The 22467-nt window shown below is 44.3% G+C and overlaps 1 protein-coding gene across 1 annotated transcript in view; it reads right to left on the bottom strand.

The window, feature by feature from the left end:
• Nucleotides 1-22467, bottom strand: part of ror1 (receptor tyrosine kinase-like orphan receptor 1) — a 324788-nt gene that overhangs the window by 20590 nt on the left and 281731 nt on the right. Inside the window, exon 6 of the mRNA XM_064932991.1 lies at nucleotides 7584-7720. Coding sequence (XP_064789063.1) covers nucleotides 7584-7720 — 137 coding nt within the window. The remainder of the gene's footprint in view (nucleotides 1-7583; nucleotides 7721-22467) is intronic.

The following is a 22467-nucleotide window of genomic DNA, read 5'->3' on the forward strand; positions in this document are numbered from 1 at the left end:
CCAGGCTTCCTGTGCCTGTCCTTTATCCAGTTTAACACCTCCACACCCCAGCCCTCCAGTTTAACAGCTCCCCGACTTTCCTGTGCGTGTCCTCCAAATACCACCAGTGCCAGCACCACGCATCAGGCCTTCAGTGTCGCCTCGCCTGTTCAGCGCAATAAGCCAGCTTTATTGTCCCTCTCCTGCGCTGTTTAACGGAGTCTCCCAGACTGTTCAGCGTTCTGTTATCCTCCTCCTTTAACAATGGGAATAAGCCTCCTGCCTGTATAGAGCAGCCTGAGCTGCCAGTTTAACAATGGAGCAGCCAGAGCTGTCAGTCTGCATAGAGCAGCCAGAAATGTCCAGTCTGCATGGAGCAGCTAGTCTGCATGGAGCAGCCAGAGCTGCCAGTCTGCATGAAGCAGCCAGAGCTGCCAGTCTGCAAGGAATGCCAGTCTGCATGGAGTTTCCAGTCTGCAAGGAGTTGCCAGTCTGCATGGAGCTGCCAGTCTGCAACATTACAGCTGCCAGTCTGTATAGAGCAGCCAGAGCTGTCAAATCTGCATGAAGCAGCCAGAGCTGTCATCTGCATGGAGTTGCCAGTCTGCATGGAGTTGCCAGTCTGCAAATCATTAAGGAGCTGCCAGTCTGCAAGGAGCCGCCAGAGCTGTCAATCTGCATGGAGCAGCCAGAGCCGCCAGTCAGCATGGAGCAGCCAGAGCTGCCAGTCTGCATGGAGTTTGTTCAGCCAGAGCTGCCAGTCTGCAAGGAGCTTTGCCAGTCTGCATGAAACAGCCTGAGCTGCCAGTCTGCAAGGAGTTGCCAGTCTGCATGGAGTTGCCAGTCTGCAAGGAGTTGCCAGTCTGCCAGTGGAGCTGCCAGTCTGCAAGGAGCTGCCAGTCTGTATAGAGCAGCCAGAGCTGTCAGTCTGCATGAAGCAGCCAGAGCTGTCAGTCTGCAAGGAGTTGCCAGTCTGCATGGAGTTGCCAGTCTGCATGGAGTTGCCAGTCTGCAAGGAGCTGCCAGTCTGCAAGGAGCCGCCAGAGCTGTCAATCTGCATGGAGCAGCCAGGAGCCGCCAGTCAGCATGGAGCAGCCAATGGAGTTGTCAGTCAGCCAGACTCTTCCAGATCTGCCAGTCAGCCAGACTCTTCCAGATCCGCCAGACAGCCAGACTCTTCCAGATCTGCCAGACAGCCAGACTCTTCCAGATCTGCCAGTCAGCCAGACTCTTCCAGATCTGCCAGTCAGCCAGACTCTTCCAGATCTGCCAGTCAACCAGACTCTTCCAGATCTGCCAGTCAATCAGACTCTTCCAGATCTGCCAGTCAGACCAGACTCTTCCAGATCTGCCAGTCAACCAGACTCTTCCAGATCTGCCAGTCAGCCAGGATCTGCCAGTCAGCCAAGATCCGCCAGTCAGCCAGGATCTGCCAGATCTGCTAGTCAGCCAGGATCTGCCAGTTGGCCAGGATCTGCCAGTCAGCCAAGATCTGCCAGATCTGCTAGTCAGCCAGGATCCGCCAGTGGGCCAGGATCTGCCAGTCAGCCAGGATCTGCCGGATTCAACTGCCTGGCTGGGCTTCATCTCAGTACTGGGCTTCTTCTCAGTACTGGGCTTCTTCTCAGTCCCGAGCTGCCCCTCAGTCCAGCTGCCCCTCAGTCCCGAGCTGACTGATTTGGAGTCCCGAAGGTCAGTCCCGAGAGTTGCCCCTCAGTCCCGAGCTGCCCCTCAGTCCCAAGCTGCCTCAGTTTTGGAGCTGCCCCTCAGTCACGGAGCTGCTCCTCTGTTATGTAGGGTTCTGGGTGAGGACTATTCGGCCATGGTCGGCGGTGAGGGTGGATTATCCCAGGACGAAGGAGGGGAGGAATAATGACATTTATGAAGTGGGGTCCACGTCCGGGCCGGAACCGCCACCATAGACAGACGCCCACCCGGACCCTCCCTATGGTTTTTGAGGTGCGTTCGGGAGTCCGCACCTTAGAGGGGGGGTGGTTCTGTCACGCCTTGGTCTTAGTATTTTGTGTTTTAGTTTATTAGTTAGTCAGACCAGGGTGTGACATGGGTTTATTATGTATTGTAGTTTCGTATTGGGGTTTGTAGTAGTTGGGATTGTAGCTGATTAGGGGTGTGTGTGTGTTTAATAGGTTTGGCTGCCTGAGTGGTAGAAAGTGGCTTCTCAATCAGAGTCAGGTGATTCTGTTGTCTCTGATTGGGAACCGATGCCAGGTCCGCCTGGGTTTTCCTCCATTTCCGTGGGTGATTGTTCCTGTCTCTGTGTTAGTTTCACCAGTCAGGCTGTAATTGGTTTCACGTTCCGTTTGTTGTTTTGTATTTATTTTGTTATTCATGTATAGTTCAGTTTTGTTTGTTTCACTATTAAACATGAGTAACTTACACCTGCTGCATTTCGGTCCGACTCTCTTTCAACAAAAGAAGAACGCCATTACACAGACATTATTGTGTGTCATCCTCCATGATTTAACAATGGAAATAAGTCCCAGACATTATTGTGTGTCATCCTCCATGATTTAACAATGGAAATAAGTCCCAGACATTATTGTGTGTCATCCTCCATGATTTAACAATGGAAATAAGTCCCAGACATTATTGTGTGTTATCCTCCATGATTTAACAATGGAAATAAGTCCCAGGACATTATTGTGTGTTATGCTCCATGATTTAACAATGGAAATAAGTCCCAGACATTATTGTGTGTCATCCTCCATGATTTAACAATGGAAATAAGTCCCAGACACTATTCAAAGTGTAGATATGCTCCATGATTTAACAATGGAAATAAGTCCCCAGACATTATTGTGTGTTATCCTTTATGACTTAACAACTGAAATAAGTCCCAGACTGTATTGTGTGTTATCCTCCATGATTTAACAATGGAAATAAGTCCCACGTGGGTCGTGCGCGCTGGGACAGACTGTATTGTGTGTTATCCTCCATGATTTAACAATGGAAATAAGACCCAGACTGTATTGTGTGTTATCCTCCATGTTATCCTCCATGATTTAACAATGGAAATAAGTCCCAGACTGTATTGTGTGTTATCCTCCATGACTTAACAACTGAAATAAGTCCCAGACTGTATTGTCTGTTATCCTCCATGATTTAACAATGGAAATAAGTCCCAGACGTTATTGTCTGTTATCCTCCATGATTTAACAATGGAAATAAGTCTCAGACTTTATTGTCTGTTATCCTCCATGACTTAACAACTGAAATAAGTCCCAGACTGTATTGTGTGTTCTCCTCCATGATTTAACAATGGAAATAAGTCCCAGACTGTATTGTCTGTTATCCTCCATGATTTAACAATGGAAATAAGTCTCAGACTTTATTGTCTGTTATCCTCCATGATTTAACAATGGAAATAAGTCTCAGACTTTATTGTCTGTTATCCTCCATGATTTAGCAATGGAAATAAGTCCCAGACTGTATTGTCTGTTATCCTCCATGATTTAACAATGGAAATAAGTCTCAGACTTTATTGTCTGTTATCCTCCATGATTTAACAATGGAAATAAGTCTCAGACTTTATTGTCTGTTATCCTCCATGATTTAACAATGGAAATAAGTCTCAGACTGTATTGACTGTTATCCTCCATGATTTAACAGTGGAAATAAGTCCCAGACTGTATTGTGTGTTATCCTCCATGATTTACAATGGAAATAAGTCCCAGACTTTATTGTGTGTTATCCTCCATGATTTAACAATGGAATACTTCCGGCGCCGACAGAGATGGCCGCCTCGCTTCGCGTTCCTAGGAAACTATGCAGTTTTTTGTTTTTTTTACGTGTTATTTCTTACATTAGTACCTCAGGTCATCTTAGGTTTCATTACATACAGCCGAGAAGAACTACTGTATATAAGATCAGCGTCAACTCACCATCAGTACGAACAAGAATATGTTTTTCGCGACGCGGATCCTGTGTTCTGCCTTACAAACAGGACAACGGAATGGATCGCATGCAGCGACCCCAAAAAACGACTCCGAAAAAGAGGGAAACGTAGCGGTCTTCTGGTCAGACTACGGAGACGGGCACATCGTGCCCCACTTCCTAGCATTCTTCTTGCCAATGTCCAGTCTCTTGACAACAAGGTTGATGAAATCCGAGCAAGGGTAGCATTCCAGAGGGACATCAGAGACTGTAACGTTCTGTGCTTCACGGAAACATGGCTCACTGGAGAGACGCTATCCGATGCGGTGCAGCCAACGGGTTTCTCCACACATCGCGCCGACAGAAACAAACACCTTTCTTGTAAGAAGAGGGGTGGGGGTGTATACCTTATGGCTAACGAGGCATGGTGCGATGAAAGAAACATACAGGAACTCAAATCCTTCTGTTCACCTGATTTAGAATTCCTCACAATCAATTGTAGACCGCATTACCTACCAAGAGAATTCTCTTCGATTATAATCACAGCCCTATATATCCCCCCCCAAGCAGACACATCGATGGCTCTGAACGAACTTTATTTAACTCTTTGCAAACTGGAAACCATTTATCCGGAGGCTGCATTCATCGTTGTTGGGGATTTTAACAAGGCTAATCTGAAAACAAGACTCCCTAAATTTTATCAGCATATCGATTGCGCAACCAGGGCGGAAAAACCTTGGATCACTGTTACTCTAACTTCCGCGACGCATATAAGGCCCTGCCCCGCCCCCTTTCGGAAAAGCTGACCACAACTCCATTTTGCTGATACCTGCCTACAGACAAAAGCTAAAAAAAGAAGCTCCCACGCTGAGGTCTGTCCAACGCTGGTCCGACCAAGCTGACTCCACACTCCAAGACTGCTTCCATCACGTGGACTGGGACATGTTTCGTATTGCGTCAAATAACAACATTGACGAATACGCTGATTCGGTGTGCGAGTTCATTAGAACGTGCGTTGAAGATGTCGTTCCCATAGCAACGATTAAAACATTCCCTAACCAGAAACCTTGGATTGATGGCAGCATTCGTGTGAAACTGAAAGCGCGAACCACTGCTTTCAATCAGGGCAAGGTGTCTGGTAACATGACTGAATACAAACAATGCAGCTATTCCCTCCGTAAGGCTATCAAACAAGCTAAGCGTCAGTACAGAGACAAAGTAGAATCCCAATTCAACGGCTCAGACACAAGAGGCATGTGGCAGGGTCTACAGTCAATCATGGACTACAGGAAGAAATCCAGCCCAGTCACAGACCAGGATGTCTTGCTCCCAGGCAGACTAAATAACTTTTTGCCCGCTTTGAGGACAATACAGTGCCACTGACACTGCCTGCAACGGAAAAATGCGGTCTCTCCTTCACTGCAGCTGAGGTGAGTAAAACATTTAAACGTGTTAACCCTCGCAAGGCTGCAGGCCCAGACGGCATCCCCAGCCGCGCCCTCAGAGCATGCGCAGACCAGCTGGCTGGTGTGTTTACGGACATATTCAATCAATCCCTATACCAGTCTGCTGTTCCCACATGCTTCAAGAGGGCCACCATCGTTCCTGTTCCCAAGAAAGCTAAGGTAACTGAGCTAAACGACTACCGCCCCGTAGCACTCACTTCCGTCGTCATGAAGTGCTTTGAGAGACTAGTCAAGGACCATATCACCTCCACCCTACCTGACTCCCTAGACCCACTCCAATTTGCTTACCGCTCAAATAGGTCCACAGACGATGCAATCTCAACCACACTGCACACTGCCCTAACTCATCTGGACAAGAGGAATACCTATGTGAGAATGCTGTTCATCGACTACAGCTCGGCATTCAACACCATAGTACCCTCCAAGCTCGTCATCAAGCTCGAGACCCTGGGTCTCGACCCCGCCCTGTGCAACTGGGTACTGGACTTCCTGACGGGCCGCCCCCAGGTGGTGAGGGTAGGTAACATCATCTCCTCCCCGCTGATCCTCAACACTGGGGCCCCACAAGGGTGCGTTCTGAGCCCTCTCCTGTACTCCCTGTTCACCCACGACTGCGTGGCCACGCACGCCTCCAACTCAATCATCAAGTTTGCGGACGACACAACAGTGGTAGGCTTGATTACCAACAACGACGAGATGGCCTACAGGGAGGAGGTGAGGGCCCTCAGAGTGTGGTGTCAGGAAAATAACCTCACACTCAACGTCAACAAAACTAAGGAGATGATTGTGGACTTCAGGAAACAGCAGAGGGAACACCCCCTATCCACATCGATGGAACAGTAGTGGAGAGAGTAGCAAGTTTTAAGTTCCTCGGCATACACATCACAGACAAACTGAATTGGTCCACTCACACAGACAGCATCGTGAAGAAGGCGCAGCAGCGCCTCTTCAACCTCAGGAGGCTGAAGAAATTCGGCTTGTCGCCAAAAGCACTCACAAACTTCTACAGAGGCACAATCGAGAGCATCCTGGCAGGCTGTATCACCGCCTGGTATGGCAACTGCTCTGCCCTCAACCGTAAGGCTCTCCAGAGGATAGTGAGGTCTGCACAACGCATCATCGGGGCAAACTACCTGCCCTCCAGGACACCTACACCACCCGATGTTACAGGAAGGCCATAAAGATCATCAAGGACATCTACCACCCGAGCCACTGCCTGTTCACCCCACTATCATCCAGAAGGCGAGGTCAGTACAGGTGCATCAAAGCTGGGACCGAGAGACTGAAAAACAGCTTCTATCTCAAGGCCATCAGACTGTTAAACAGCCACCACTAACATTGAGTGGCTGCTGCCTACACACTGACACTGACTCAACTCCAGCCACTTTAATAATGGGAATTGATGGGAAATGTTGTAAATATATCACTAGCCACTTTAAACAATGCTACCTTATATAATGTTACTTACCCTACATTATTCATCTCAGATGCATACCTATATACTGTACTCTATATCATCGACTGCATCCTTATGTAATACATGTATCACTAGCCACTTTAACTATGCCACTTTGTTTACATACTCATCTCACATGTATATACTGTACTCGATACCATCTACTGTATCTTGCCTATGCTGCTCTGTACCATCACTCATTCATATATCCTTATGTACATATTCTTTATCCCCTTACACTGTATAAGACAGTAGATTAGGAATTGTTAGTTAGATTACTTGTTGGTTATTACTGCATTGTCGGAACTAGAAGCACAAGCATTTCGCTACACTCGCATTAACATCTGCTAACCATGTGTATGTGACAAATAAAATTTGATTTGATTTGAAATTTGATTTGATTTGAAATAAGTCCCAGACTGTATTGTGTGTTCTCCTCCATGATTTGCATGTGTCTTTTTAAAGTTTTATGTGTGCTGTTTTTAAAAATGGTCGAATGAATAAACTTAAGTAAAACTAAAAAACACATTAGCCTACCCCAGAAGGCGACGACTACTATTAAACTAGCTAGGGCCATTTCACACCAAATCGATTGACGAGCAAGCCTGAACAGATCTAGCTTTTACTGTCACCAGTTGTGTCTGAAATGGCTCCCTATTCGCTAAATAGTGCACTACTTTGACCAGGAACAATAAGGAATAGGGTCCCATTTCAGCCACAGTCAGTGTTTAATGCTACAAGACTAGTAGGTGGAGTTATAGTCGTAGTTGTGAAGCATGTCATCATACCTTACACAGGTCCCTGGGCTTGTCTGTCCCAGAGCTGCGGTCACATGTAGGGAAGGCAAAGTGGCACAGAGATGGGATGGCGAACAGGGAGCAGCGGTCCGACAGGTGGTTGGACGTTCCGATCATGGTGAAGGCGGCTGGGTGGGTGAAAGTGGGAATGTAAATATGTGTATCAGATCATGTATGTTCCATACTGTGTAGGTCATGTGTGTTCCATACTGTGTAGGTCATGTGTGTTCCATCCTGTGTAGGTCATGTGTGTTCCATAATGTGTAGGTCATGTGTGTTCCATACAGTGTAGATCATGTGTGTTCCATACTGTGTAGATCATGTGGGTTCCATAATGTGTAGGTCATGTGCGTTCCTTACTGTGTAGGTCATGTGTGTTCCATACTCTGCGTTCCATACTGTGGAGATCATGTGTGTTCCATACTGTGTAGATCATGTGTGTTCCATACTGTGTAGGTTATGTGTGTTCCATATTGTGCAGATCATGTGTGTTCCATACTGTGTGTTCCATACTGTGTAGATCATGTGTGTTCCATACTGTGTAGATCATGTGTGTTCCATACTGTGTAGGTAATGTGTGTTCCATACTGTGTAGGTCATGTGTGTTCCATAATGTGTAGGTCACGTGTGTTCCATACTGTGTAGGTCATGTGTGTTCCATACTGTGTAGGTCATGTGTGTTCCATACTGTATAGGTCATGTGTGTTCCATAATGTGTAGGTCATGTGTGTTCCCTACTGTGTAGGTCATGTGTGTTCCATACTGTGTAGGTCATGTGTGTTCCATACTGTGTAGGTCATGTGTGTTCCATACTGTGTAGGTCATGTGTGTTCCATACTGTGTGTTCCATACTTTGTAGGTCATGTGTGTTCCATACTGTGTGTTCCATACTGTGAAGATCATGTGTGTTTCATACTGTGTAGGTCACGTGTGTTCCATACTGTGTAGGTCATGTGTGTTCCATGCTGTGTAGGTCATATGTGTTCCATACTGTGTAGGTCATGTGTGTTCCATACTGTGTAGATCATGTGTGTTCTATACTGTGTAGGTCATGTGTGTTCCATACTGTGTAGATCATGTGTGTTCCATACTGTGTAGATCATGTGTGTTCCATACTGTGTGTTCCATACTGTGTAGATCATGTGTGTCCCATACTGTGTAGATCATGTGTGTTCCATACTGTGTAGGTCACGTATGTTCCATACTGTGTAGGTCATGTGTGTTCCAAACTGTGTAGGTCGCGTGTGTTCCATACTGTGTAGATAATGTGTGTTCCATACTGGGTAGATCATGTGTGTTCCATACTGTGTAGGTAATGTGTGTTCCATACTGTGTAGGTCATGTGTGTTCCATAATGTGTAGGTCATGTGTGTTCCATGCTGTGTAGGTCATGTGTGTTCCATACTGTGTAGGTCATGTGTGTTCCATACTGTGTAGGTCATGTGTGTTCCATACTGTGTAGGTCATGTGTGTTCCATACTGTGTAGGTCATGTGTGTTCCATACTGTGTAGATCATGTGTGTTCCATACTGTGTGTTCCATACTGTGTAGATCATGTGTGTTTCATACTGTGTAGTCCATACGTGTGTTTCCATACTGTGTAGATCATGTGTGTTCCATACTGTGTAGGTCATGTGTGTTCCATACTGTGTAGGTCGTGTGTTCCATACTGTGTAGGTCATGTGTTCCATACTGTGTAGGTCATGTGTGTTCCATACTGTGTAGGTCATGTGTGTTCCATACTGTGTAGGTCATGTGTGTTCCATACTGTGTAGGTCATGTGTGTTCCATACTGTGTAGGTCATGTGTGTTCCATACTGTGTAGGTCATGTGTGTTCCATACTGTGTAGTCATGTTGTTCCATACTGTGTAGTTCATGTGTGTTCCATACTGTGTTGGTCATGTGTGTTCCATACTGTGTTAGTCATGTGTGTTCCATACTGTGTAGCTCATGTGTGGTCAATACTCTGTGTTGCATACTGTGTAGATCATGTGTTTTCCAAACTGTGTAGATCAAGTGTGTTCCATACTGTGTTAGTCATGTGTGTTCCATACTGTGTGTTCCAAACTGTGTTAGTCATGTGTGTTCGATACTGTGTAGATCATGTGTGTTCCATACTGTGTAGATCATGTGTGTTCCATACTGTGTAGTAGGTCAGATCATGTATGTGTTCCATACTGTGTAGGTCATGTGTTCCATACTGTGTAGGTCATGTGTGTTCCATACTGTGTAGGTCATGTGTGTTCCATAGGTCATGTGTGTTCCATACTGTGTAGTTCATGTGTGTTCCATACTGTGTAGGTCATGTGTGTTCCATACTGTGTATGTGTTCCCATACTGTGTAGGTCATGTGTGTTCCATACTGTGTAGGTCATGTGTGTTCCATACTGTGTAGGTCATGTGTGTTCCATACTGTGTAGGTCATGTGTGTTCCATACTGTGTAGATCATGTGTGTTCCATACTGTGTAGGTCATGTGTGTTCCATACTGTGTAGGTCATGTGTGTTCCATACTGTGTAGGTCATGTGTGTTCCATACTGTGTAGGTCATGTGTGTTCCATACTGTGTAGGTCATGTGTGTTCCATACTGTGTAGGTCATGTGTGTTCCATACTGTGTAGATCATGTGTGTTCCATACTGTGTAGGTCATGTGTGTTCCATACTGTGTAGATCATGTGTGTTCCATACTGTGTAGGTCATGTGTGTTCCATACTGTGTAGTTCATGTGTGTTCCATACTGTGTAGGTCATGTGTGTTCCATACTGTGTAGGTCATGTGTGTTCCATACTGTGTAGGTCATGTGTGTTCCATACTGTGTAGTTAATGTGTGTCCCATACTGTGTAGGTCATGTGTGTTCCATACTGTGTTAGTCATGTGTGTTCCATACTGTGTAGCTCATGTGTGTTCCATACTGTGTGTTGCATGTGTACTGTGTAGTTCCATCATGTGTTTTCCAAACTGTGTAGATCAAGTGTGTTCCATACTGTGTTAGTCATGTGTGTTCCATACTGTGTGTTCCAAACTGTGTTAGTCATGTGTGTTCCATACTGTGTCATGTGATCATGTGTCATGTTCCATACTGTGTAGGTCATGTGTGTTCCATACTGTGTCGGTCATGTGTGTTCCATACTGTGTAGGTCATGTGTGTTCCATACTGTGTTGGTCATGTGTGTTCCATACTGTGTAGGTCATGTGTGTTCCATACTGTGTAGGTCATGTGTGTTCCATACTGTGTAGATCATGTGTGTTCCATACTGTGTAGGTCATGTGTGTTCCATACTGTGTAGGTCATGTGTGTTCCATACTGTGTAGGTAATGTATGTTCCATACTGTGTAGATCATGTGTTCCATACTGTGTAGGTCATGTGTGTTCCATACTGTGTAGGTCATGTGTGTTCCATACTGTGTAGATCATGTGTGTTCCATACTGTGTAGGTCATGTGTGTTCCACACTGTGTAGGTCATGTATACTGGTCATGTGTGTTCCATACTGTGTAGGTCATGTGTGTTCCATACACTGTGTAGGTCATGTGTGTTCCATACTGTGTAGGTCATGTGTGTTCCATACTGTATAGGTCATGTGTGTTCCATACTGTGTCATGTTTGTTCAATACTGTGTAGGTCATATGTGTCCCATACTGTGTAGGTCATGTGTGTTCCAAACTGTGTAGATCATGTGTGTTCCATACTGTGTCAATCATGTGTGTTCCATGTTCATGTGTGTTCATACTGTGTAGTTCATGTGTGTTCCATACTGTGTAGGTCATGTGTGTTCCATACTGTGTAGATCATGTGTGTTCCATACTGTGTAGGTCAGTGTGTTCAATACTGTGTAGGTCATGTGTGTTCCATACTGTGTAGGTCATGTGTGTCCCATACTGTGTAGTTCATGTGTGTTCCATCTGTGTAGGTCATGTGTGTTCCATACTGTGTAGGTCATGTGTGTTCCATACTGTGTAGGTCATGTGTGTTCCATACTGTGTAGATCATGTGTGTTCCATACTGTGTAGGTCATGTGTGTTCCTTACTGTGTAGGTCATGTGTGTTCCATACTGTGTAGATCATGTGTCCATACTGTGTCATGTCATACTGTGTAGTCATGTGTGTTCATACTGTGTAGGTCATGTGTGTTCCATACTGTGTAGGTCATGTGTGTTCCATACTGTGTAGGTCATGTGTGTTCCATACTGTGTAGATCATGTGTGTTCCATACTGTGTAGGTCATGTGTGTTCCATACTGTGTAGGTCATGTGTGTTCCATACTGTGTAGGTCATGTGTGTTCCATACTGTGTAGTCAGTGTCATGTGTGTTCCCATACTGTGTAGTGTCATACTGTGTGTTCCATACTGTGTAGGTCATGTGTGTTCCATACTGTGTAGGTCATGTGTGTTCCATACTGTGTAGGTCATGTGTGTTCCATACTGTGTAGATCATGTGTGTTCCATACTGTGTAGGTCATGTGTGTTCCATACTGTGTAGGTCATGTGTGTTCCATACTGTGTAGTTACTGTGTGTCCATACTGTTCCATACTGTGTGTTCCATACTGTGTAGGTCATGTGTGTTCCATACTGTGTAGGTCATGTGTGTTCCATACTGTGTGTCCATACTGTGTAGATCATGTGTGTTCCATACTGTGTAGATGTGTGTCCATACTGTGTCACGTTCCATACTGTGTAGGTCATGTGTTCCATACTGTTCCATACTGTGTAGGTCATGTGTGTTCCATACTGTGTAGGTCATGTGTGTTCCATACTGTGTAGGTCATGTGTGTTCCATACTGTGTAGGTCATGTGTGTTCCATACTGTGTAGGTCATGTGTGTTCCATACTGTGTAGGTCATGTGTGTTCCATACTGTGTAGGTCATGTGTGTTCCATACTGTGTAGGTCATGTGTGTTCCATACTGTGTAGATCATGTGTGTCATCCATACTGTGTATACTGGTCATGTGTGTTCCATACTGTGTAGGTCATGTGTGTTCCATACTGTGTAGATCATGTGTGTTCCATACTGTGTCGGTCATGTGTGTTCCATACTGTGTAGATCATGTGTGTTCCATACTGTGTAGGTCACGTGTGTTCCATACTGTGTAGGTCACGTGTGTTCCATACTGTGTAGGTCATGTGTGTCCCATACTGTGTAGGTCATGTGTGTTCCATACTGTGTTGGTCATGTGTGTTCCATACTGTGTAGATCATGTGTGTTCCATACTGTGTAGATCATGTGTGTTCCATACTGTGTAGGTCATGTGTGTTCCATACTGTGTAGGTCATGTGTGTTCCATACTGTGTAGGTCATGTGTGTTCCATACTGTGTAGGTCATGTGTGTTCCATACTGTGTAGGTCATGTTGATTCCATACTGTGTAGGTCATGTGTGTTCCATACTGTGTAGGTCATGTGTGTTCCATACTGTGTAGATCATGTGTGTTCCATACTGTGTATCATGTTCCATACTGTGTAGATCATGTGTGTTCCATACTGTGTAGGTCATGTGTGTTCCATACTGTGTAGGTCATGTGTGTTCCATACTGTGTAGGTCATGTGTGTTCCATACTGTGTAGGTCATGTGTGTTCCATACTGTGTAGACATGTGTGTTCCATACTGTGTAGGTCATGTGTGTTCCATACTGTGTAGGTCATGTGTGTTCCATACTGTGTTGGTCATGTGTGTTCCATACTGTGTAGGTCATGTGTGTCCCATACTGTGTAGTTCATGTGTGTTCCATACTGTGTAGGTCATGTGTGTTCCATACTGTGTTAGGTCATGTGTGTTCCATACTGTGTAGGTCATGTGTGTTCCATACTGTGTAGGTCATGTGTGTTCCATACTGTGCAGGTCATGTGTGTTCCATACTGTGTAGGTCATGTGTGTTCCATACTGTGTAGGTCATGTGTGTTCCATACTGTGTAGGTCATGTGTGTTCCATACTGTGTGTGTGTTCCATACTGTGTAGGTCATGTGTGTTCCATACTGTGTAGGTCATGTGTGTTCCATACTGTGTAGGTCATGTGTGTTCCATACTGTGTAGGTCATGTGTGTTCCATACTGTGTTCCAGTTCATGTGTGTTCCATACTGTGTAGGTCATGTGTGTTCCATACTGTGTTAGTCATGTGTGTTCCATATGGTGTAGGTCATGTGTGTTCCATACTGTGTAGGTCATGTGTGTTCCATACTGTGTAGATCATGTGTGTTCCATACTGTGTAGGTCATGTGTGTTCCATACTGTGTAGGTCATGTGTGTTCCATACTGTGTAGATCATGTGTGTTCCATACTGTGTAGGTCATGTGTGTTCCATACTGTGTAGGTCATGTGTGTTCCATACTGTGTAGGTCATGTATGTTCCATACTGTGTAGGTCATGTGTGTTCCATACTGTGTAGGTCATGTGTGTTCCATACTGTGTAGATCATGTGTGTTCCATACTGTGTAGGTCATGTGTTTCCATACTGTGTAGGTCATGTGTGTTCCATACTGTGTAGGTCATGTGTGTTCCATACTGTGTAGTTCATGTGTGTTCCATACTGTGTAGTTCATGTGTGTTCCATACTGTGTTAGTCATGTGTGTTCCATACTGTGTAGATCACGTGTCTTCCATACTGTGTAGGTCATGTGTGTTCCATACTGTGTAGGTCGAGTGTGTTCCATAATGTGTAGGTCATGTGTGTTCCATACTGTGTAGGTCATGTGTGTTCCATACTGTGTTAGTCATGTGTGTTCCATACTGTGTAGGTCATGTGTGTTCCATACTGTGTAGGTCATGTGTGTTCCATACTGTGTAGGTCATGTGTGTTCCATACTGTGTAGTTCATGTGTGTCCCATACTGTGTAGTTCATGTGTGTTCCATACTGTGTAGGTCATGTGTGTTCCATACTGTGTTAGTCATGTGTTTCCATACTGTGTAGGTCATGTGTGTTCCATACTGTATAGGTCATGTGTGTTCCATACTGTGCAGGTCATGTGTGTTCATACTGTGTAGGTCATATGTGTTCCATACTGTGTAGGTCATGTGTGTTCCATACTGTGTAGATCATGTGTGTTCCATACTGTGTAGATCATGTGTGTTCCATACTGTGTAGGTCATGTGTGTTCCATACTGTGTAGGTCATGTGTGTTCCATACTGTGTAGGTCATGTGTGTTCCATACTGTGTAGGTCATGTGTGTTCCATACTGTGTAGTTCATGTGTGTTCCATACTGTGTAGTTCATGTGTGTTCCATACTGTGTTAGTCATGTGTGTTCCATACTGTGTAGGTCATGTGTGTTCCATACTGTGTAGTTCATGTGTGTTCCATACTGTGTAGATCATGTGTGTTCCATACTGTGTAGGTCATGTGTGTTCCATACTGTGTAGGTCATGTGTGTTCCATACTGTGTAGATCATGTGTGTTCCATACTGTGTAGGTCATGTGTGTTCCATACTGTGTAGGTCATGTGTGTTCCATACTGTGTAGGTCATGTATGTTCCATACTGTGTAGGTCATGTGTGTTCCATACTGTGTAGGTCATGTGTGTTCCATATTGTGTAGATCATGTGTGTTCCATACTGTGTAGGTCATGTGTGTTCCATACTGTGTAGGTCATGTGTGTTCCATACTGTGTAGGTCATGTGTGTTCCATACTGTGTAGTTCATGTGTGTTCCATACTGTGTAGTTCATGTGTGTTCCATACTGTGTTAGTCATGTGTGCTCCATATGGTGTAGCATGTGTGTTCCATATACTGTGTAGATCATGTGTGTTCCATACTGTGTAGGTCATGTGTGTTCCATACTGTGTTAGATCATGTGTGTTCCATACTGTGTAGGTCATGTGTGTTCCATACTGTGTAGGTCATGTGTGTTCCATACTGTGTAGGTCATGTGTGTTCCATACTGTGTAGATCATGTGTGTTCCATACTGTGTCGATCACGTGTGTTCCATACTGTGTAGATCACGTGTGTTCCATACTGTGTAGGTCATGTGTGTTCCATACTGTGTAGGTCAAGTGTGTTCCATAATGTGTAGGTCATGAGTGTTCATTACTGTATAGGTCATGTGTGTTCCATACTGTGTAGGTCATGTGTGTTCCATACTGTGTTAGTCATGTGTGTTCCATACTGTATAGGTCATGTGTGTTCCATACTGTGTAGGTCATGTGTGTTCCATACTGTATAGGTCATGTGTGTTCCATACTGTGCAGGTCATGTTTGTTCAATACTGTGTAGGTCATATGTGTCCCATACTGTGTAGGTCATGTGTGTTCCATACTGTGTAGATCATGTGTGTTCCATACTGTGTCGATCATGCATGTTCCATACTGTGCAGATCATGTTGTTCCATACTGTGTAGGTCATGTGTGTTCCATACTGTGTAGGTCATGTGTGTTCCATACTGTGTAGGTCATGTGTTCCATACTGTGTAGGTCATGTGTGTTCCATACTGTGTAGGTCATGTGTGTTCCATACTGTGTAGTTCATGTGTGTCCCATACTGTGTAGTTCATGTGTGTTCATACTGTGTTGGTCATGTGTGTTCCATACTGTGTTAGTCATGTGTGTTCCATACTGTGTAGGTCATGTGTGTTCCATACTGTATAGGTCATGTGTGTTCCATACTGTGCAGGTCATGTGTGTTCAATACTGTGTAGGTCATATGTGTTCCATACTGTGTAGGTCATGTGTGTTCCATACTGTGTAGATCATGTGTGTTCCATACTGTGTCGATCATGTGTGTTCCATACTGTGTAGGTCATGTGTGTTCCATACTGTGTAGGTCATGTGTGTTCCATACTGTGTAGGTCATGTGTGTTCCATACTGTGTAGATCATGTGTGTTCCATACTGTGTAGGTCATGTGTGTTCCATACTGTGTAGGTCGAGTGTGTTCATGTAGGTCATGTGTGTTCCATACTGTGTAGGTCATGTGTGTTCCATACTGTGTAGGTCATGTGTGTTCCATACTGTGTAGTTCATGTGTGTTCCATACTGTGTAGGTCATGTGTGTTCCATATGGTGTAGCTCATGTGTCATGTCTGTGTTCCATACTGTGCAGGTCATGTGTGTTCCATACTGTGTAGGTCATATGTGTTCCATACTGTGTAGGTCATGTGTGTTCCATACTGTGTAGATCATGTGTGTTCCATACTGTGTGATCATGTGTGTTCCATACTGTGTAGGTCGAGTGTGTTCAATACTGTGTAGGTCATATGTGTTCCATACTGTGTAGGTCATGTGTGTTCCATACTGTGTAGATCATGTGTGTTCCATACTGTGTAGGTCATGTGTGTTCCATACTGTGTAGGTCAGTGTGTTCCATACTGTGTAGGTCATGTGTGTTCCATACTGTGTAGGTCATGTGTGTTCCATACTGTGTAGTTCATGTGTGTTCCATACTGTGTAGTTCATGTGTGTTCCATACTGTGTTAGGTCATGTGTGTTCCATACTGTGTTCCATACTGTGTCATGTGTGTTCCATACTGTGTAGATCATGTGTGTTCCATACTGTGTAGGTCATGTGTGTTCCATACTGTGTTAGTCATGTGTGTTCCATACTGTGTAGGTCATGTGTGTTCCATACTGTGTAGGTCATGTGTGTTCCATACTGTGTAGGTCATGTGTGTTCCATACTGTGTAGATCATGTGTGTTCCATACTGTGTCGATCACGTGTGTTCCATACTGTGTAGATCACGTGTGTTCCATACTGTGTAGGTCATGTGTGTTCCATACTGTGTAGGTCGTGTGTGTTCCATAATGTGTAGGTCATGAGTGTTCCATGCTGTGTAGGTCATGTGTGTTCCATACTGTGTAGGTCATGTGTGTTCCATACTGTGTAGGTCATGTGTGTTCCATACTGTGTAGGTCATGTGTGTTCCATACTGTGTAGGTCATGTGTGTTCCATACTGTGTAGATCATGTGTGTTCCATACTGTGTGTTCCATACTGTGTAGATCACGTGTGTTTCATACTGTGTAGGTCACATGTGTTCCATACTGTGTCATGTGTGTTCCATACTGTATAGGTCATGTGTGTTCCATACTGTGTAGGTCATGTGTGTTCCATACTGTATAGGTCATGTGTGTTCCATACTGTGCAGGTCATGTTTGTTCAATACTGTGTAGGTCATATGTGTCCCATACTGTGTAGGTCATGTGTGTTCCATACTGTGTAGATCAGTGTCCATACTGTGTGTGTTCCATACTGTGCAGATCATGTGTGTTCCATACTGTGTAGGTCATGTGTGTTCCATACTGTGTAGGTCATGTGTGTTCCATACTGTGTAGGTCATGTGTGTTCCATACTGTGTTAGTCATGTGTGTTCCATACTGTGTAGGTCATGTGTGTTCCATACTGTGTAGGTCATGTGTGTTCCATACTGTGTAGGTCATGTGTGTTCCATACTGTGTAGATCATGTGTGTTCCATACTGTGTCGATCACGTGTGTTCCATACTGTGTAGATCACGTGTCTTCCATACTGTGTAGGTCATGTGTGTTCCATACTGTGTAGGTCGAGTGTGTTCCATAATGTGTAGGTCATGTGTGTTCCATACTGTGTAGGTCATGTGTGTTCCATACTGTGTTAGTCATGTGTGTTCCATACTGTGTAGGTCATGTGTGTTCCATACTGTGTAGGTCATGTGTGTTCCATACTGTGTTGGTCATGTGTGTTCCATACTGTGTAGTTCATGTGTGTCCCATACTGTGTAGTTCATGTGTGTTCCATACTGTGTTGGTCATGTGTGTTCCATACTGTGTTAGTCATGTGTGTTCCATACTGTGTAGGTCATGTGTGTTCCATACTGTATAGGTCATGTGTGTTCCATACTGTGTAGGTCATGTGTGTTCCATACTGTGTAGGTCATATGTGTTCCATACTGTGTAGGTCATGTGTGTTCCATACTGTGTAGATCATGTGTGTTCCATACTGTGTCGATCATGTGTGTTCCATACTGTGTAGGTCATGTGTGTTCCATACTGTGTAGGTCATGTGTGTTCAATACTGTGTAGGTCATGTGTGTTCCATACTGTGTAGGTCATGTGTGTTCCATACTGTGTAGTTCATGTGTGTTCCATACTGTGTAGTTCATGTGTGTTCCATACTGTGTTAGTCATGTGTGCTCCATATGGTGTAGCTCATGTGTGGTCAATACTCTGTGTTCCATACTGTGTAGATCATGTGTGTTCCATACTGTGTAGATCATGTGTGTTCCATACTGTGTAGGTCATGTGTGTTCCATACTGTGTAGGTCATGTGTTTTCCATATTGTGTAGATCATGTGTGTTCCATACTGTGTAGGTCATGTGTGTTCCATACTGTGTAGGTCATGTGTGTTCCATACTGTGTAGGTAATGTATGTTCCATACTGTGTAGGTCATGTGTGTTCCATACTGTGTAGGTCATGTGTTTTCCATATTGTGTAGATCATGTGTGTTCCATACTGTGTAGGTCGAGTGTGTTCAATACTGTGTAGGTCATGTGTGTTCCATACTGTGTAGGTCATGTGTGTTCCATACTGTGTAGTTCATGTGTGTTCCATACTGTGTAGTTCATGTGTGTTCCATACTGTGTTAGTCATGTGTGCTCCATATGGTGTAGCTCATGTGTGGTCAATACATACTGTGTAGATCATGTGTGTTCCATACTGTGTAGTTCATGTGTGTTCCATACTGTGTAGGTCATGTGTGTTCCATACTGTGTTAGTCATGTGTGTTCCATACTGTGTAGGTCATGTGTGTTCCATACTGTGTAGGTCATGTGTGTTCCATACTGTGTAGGTCATGTGTGTTCCATACTGTGTAGATCATGTGTGTTCCATACTGTGTCGATCACGTGTGTTCCATACTGTGTAGATCATGTGTTCCATACTGTGTAGGTCATGTGTGTTCCATACTGTGTAGGTCATGTGTTCCATAATGTGTAGGTCATGAGTGTTCCATGCTGTGTAGGTCATGTGTGTTCCATACTGTGTAGGTCATGTGTGTTCCATACTGTGTAGGTCATGTGTGTTCCATACTGTGTAGGTCATGTGTGTTCCATACTGTGTAGGTCATGTGTGTTCCATACTGTGTAGATCATGTGTGTTCCATACTGTGTGTTCCATACTGTGTAGATCACGTGTGTTTCATACTGTGTAGGTCACATGTGTTCCATACTGTGTAGATCATGTGTGTTCCATACTGTATAGGTCATGTGTGTTCCATACTGTGTAGGTCATGTGTGTTCCATACTGTATAGGTCATGTGTGTTCCATACTGTGCAGGTCATGTTTGTTCAATACTGTGTAGGTCATATGTGTCCCATACTGTGTAGGTCATGTGTGTTCCATACTGTGTAGATCATGTGTGTTCCATACTGTGTCGATCATGCATGTTCCATACTGTGCAGATCATGTGTGTTCCATACTGTGTAGGTCATGTGTGTTCCATACTGTGTAGGTCATGTGTGTTCCATACTGTGTAGGTCATGTGTGTTCCATACTGTGTTAGTCATGTGTGTTCCATACTGTGTAGGTCATGTGTGTTCCATACTGTGTAGGTCATGTGTGTTCCATACTGTGTAGGTCATGTGTGTTCCATACTGTGTAGATCATGTGTGTTCCATACTGTGTCGATCACGTGTGTTCCATACTGTGTAGATCACGTGTGTTCCATACTGTGTAGGTCATGTGTGTTCCATACTGTGTAGGTCGAGTGTGTTCCATAATGTGTAGGTCATGTGTGTTCCATACTGTGTAGGTCATGTGTGTTCCATACTGTGTTAGTCATGTGTGTTCCATACTGTGTAGGTCATGTGTGTTCCATACTGTGTTGGTCATGTGTGTTCCATACTGTGTAGTTCATGTGTGTCCCATACTGTGTAGTTCATGTGTGTTCCATACTGTGTTGGTCATGTGTGTTCCATACTGTGTTAGTCATGTGTGTTCCATACTGTGTAGGTCATGTGTGTTCCATACTGTATAGGTCATGTGTGTTCCATACTGTGCAGGTCATGTGTGTTCAATACTGTGTAGGTCATATGTGTTCCATACTGTGTAGGTCATGTGTGTTCCATACTGTGTAGATCATGTGTGTTCCATACTGTGTCGATCATGTGTGTTCCATACTGTGTAGGTCATGTGTGTTCCATACTGTGTAGGTCATGTGTTTCCATACTGTGTAGGTCATGTGTGTTCCATACTGTGTAGGTCATGTGTGTTCCATACTGTGTAGTTCATGTGTGTTCCATACTGTGTAGTTCATGTGTGTTCCATACTGTGTTAGTCATGTGTGCTCCATATGGTGTAGCTCATGTGTGGTCAATCTCTGTGTTCCATACTGTGTAGATCATGTGTGTTCCATACTGTGTAGATCATGTGTGTTCCATACTGTGTAGGTCATGTGTGTTCCATACTGTGTAGGTCATGTGTTTTCCATATTGTGTAGATCATGTGTGTTCCATACTGTGTAGGTCATGTGTGTTCCATACTGTGTAGGTCATGTGTGTTCCATACTGTGTAGGTAATGTATGTTCCATACTGTGTAGATCATGTGTGTTCCATACTGTGTAGGTCATTTGTGTTCCATACTGTGTAGGTCATGTGTGTTCCATACTGTGTAGATAATGTGTGTTCCATACTGTGTAGGTCATGTGTGTTCCATACTGTGTAGGTCATGTGTGTTCCATACTGTGTAGGTCATGTGTGTTCCATACTGTGTAGGTCATGTGTGTTCACTGTGTAGTCATGTGTGTTCCATACTGTGTAGGTCATGTGTGTTCCATACTGTATAGGTCATGTGTGTTCCATACTGTGCAGGTCATGTGTGTTCAATACTGTGTAGGTCATATGTGTTCCATACTGTGTAGGTCATGTGTGTTCCATACTGTGTAGATCATGTGTGTTCCATACTGTGTCGATCATGTGTGTTCCATACTGTGTAGGTCATGTGTGTTCCATACTGTGTAGGTCATGTGTGTTCCATACTGTGTAGGTCATGTGTGTTCCATACTGTGTAGGTCGAGTGTGTTCAATACTGTGTAGGTCATGTGTGTTCCATACTGTGTAGGTCATGTGTGTTCCATACTGTGTAGTTCATGTGTGTTCCATACTGTGTAGATCATGTGTGTTCCATACTGTGTCGGTCATGAGTGTTCATTACTGTATAGGTCATGTGTGTTCCATACTGTGTTGGTCATGTGTGTTCCATACTGTGTAGGTCATGTGTGTTCCATACTGTGTAGGTCATGTGTGTTCCATACTGTGTAGATCATGTGTGTTCCATACTGTGTAGGTCATGTGTGTTCCATACTGTGTAGGTCATGTGTGTTCCATACTGTGTAGGTAATGTATGTTCCATACTGTGTAGATCATGTATGTTCCATACTGTGTAGGTCATGTGTGTTCCATACTGTGTAGGTCATGTGTGTTCCATACTGTGTAGGTCATGTGTTTTCCATATTGTGTAGATCATGTGTGTTCCATACTGTGTAGGTCATGTGTGTTCCATACTGTGTAGGTCATGTGTGTTCCATACTGTGTAGGTAATGTATGTTCCATACTGTGTAGATCATGTGTGTTCCATACTGTGTAGGTCATTTGTGTTCCATACTGTGTAGGTCATGTGTGTTCCATACTGTGTAGATAATGTGTGTTCCACACTGTGTAGGTCATGTGTGTTCCACACTGTGTAGGTCATGTGTGTTCTACACTGTGTAGGTCATGTGTGTTCCATACTGTGTAGGTCATGTGTGTTCTACACTGTGTAGGTCATGTGTGTTCCATACTGTGTAGGTCATGTGTGTTCCATACTGTATAGGTCATGTGTGTTCCATACTGTGCAGGTCATGTGTGTTCCATACTGTGTTAGTCATGTGTGTTCCATACTGTGTAGGTCATGTGTGTTCCATACTGTGTAGGTC

Source organism: Oncorhynchus masou, chromosome 24, assembly GCF_036934945.1.
Source record: "Oncorhynchus masou masou isolate Uvic2021 chromosome 24, UVic_Omas_1.1, whole genome shotgun sequence".
Taxonomy (NCBI): domain Eukaryota; kingdom Metazoa; phylum Chordata; class Actinopteri; order Salmoniformes; family Salmonidae; genus Oncorhynchus; species Oncorhynchus masou.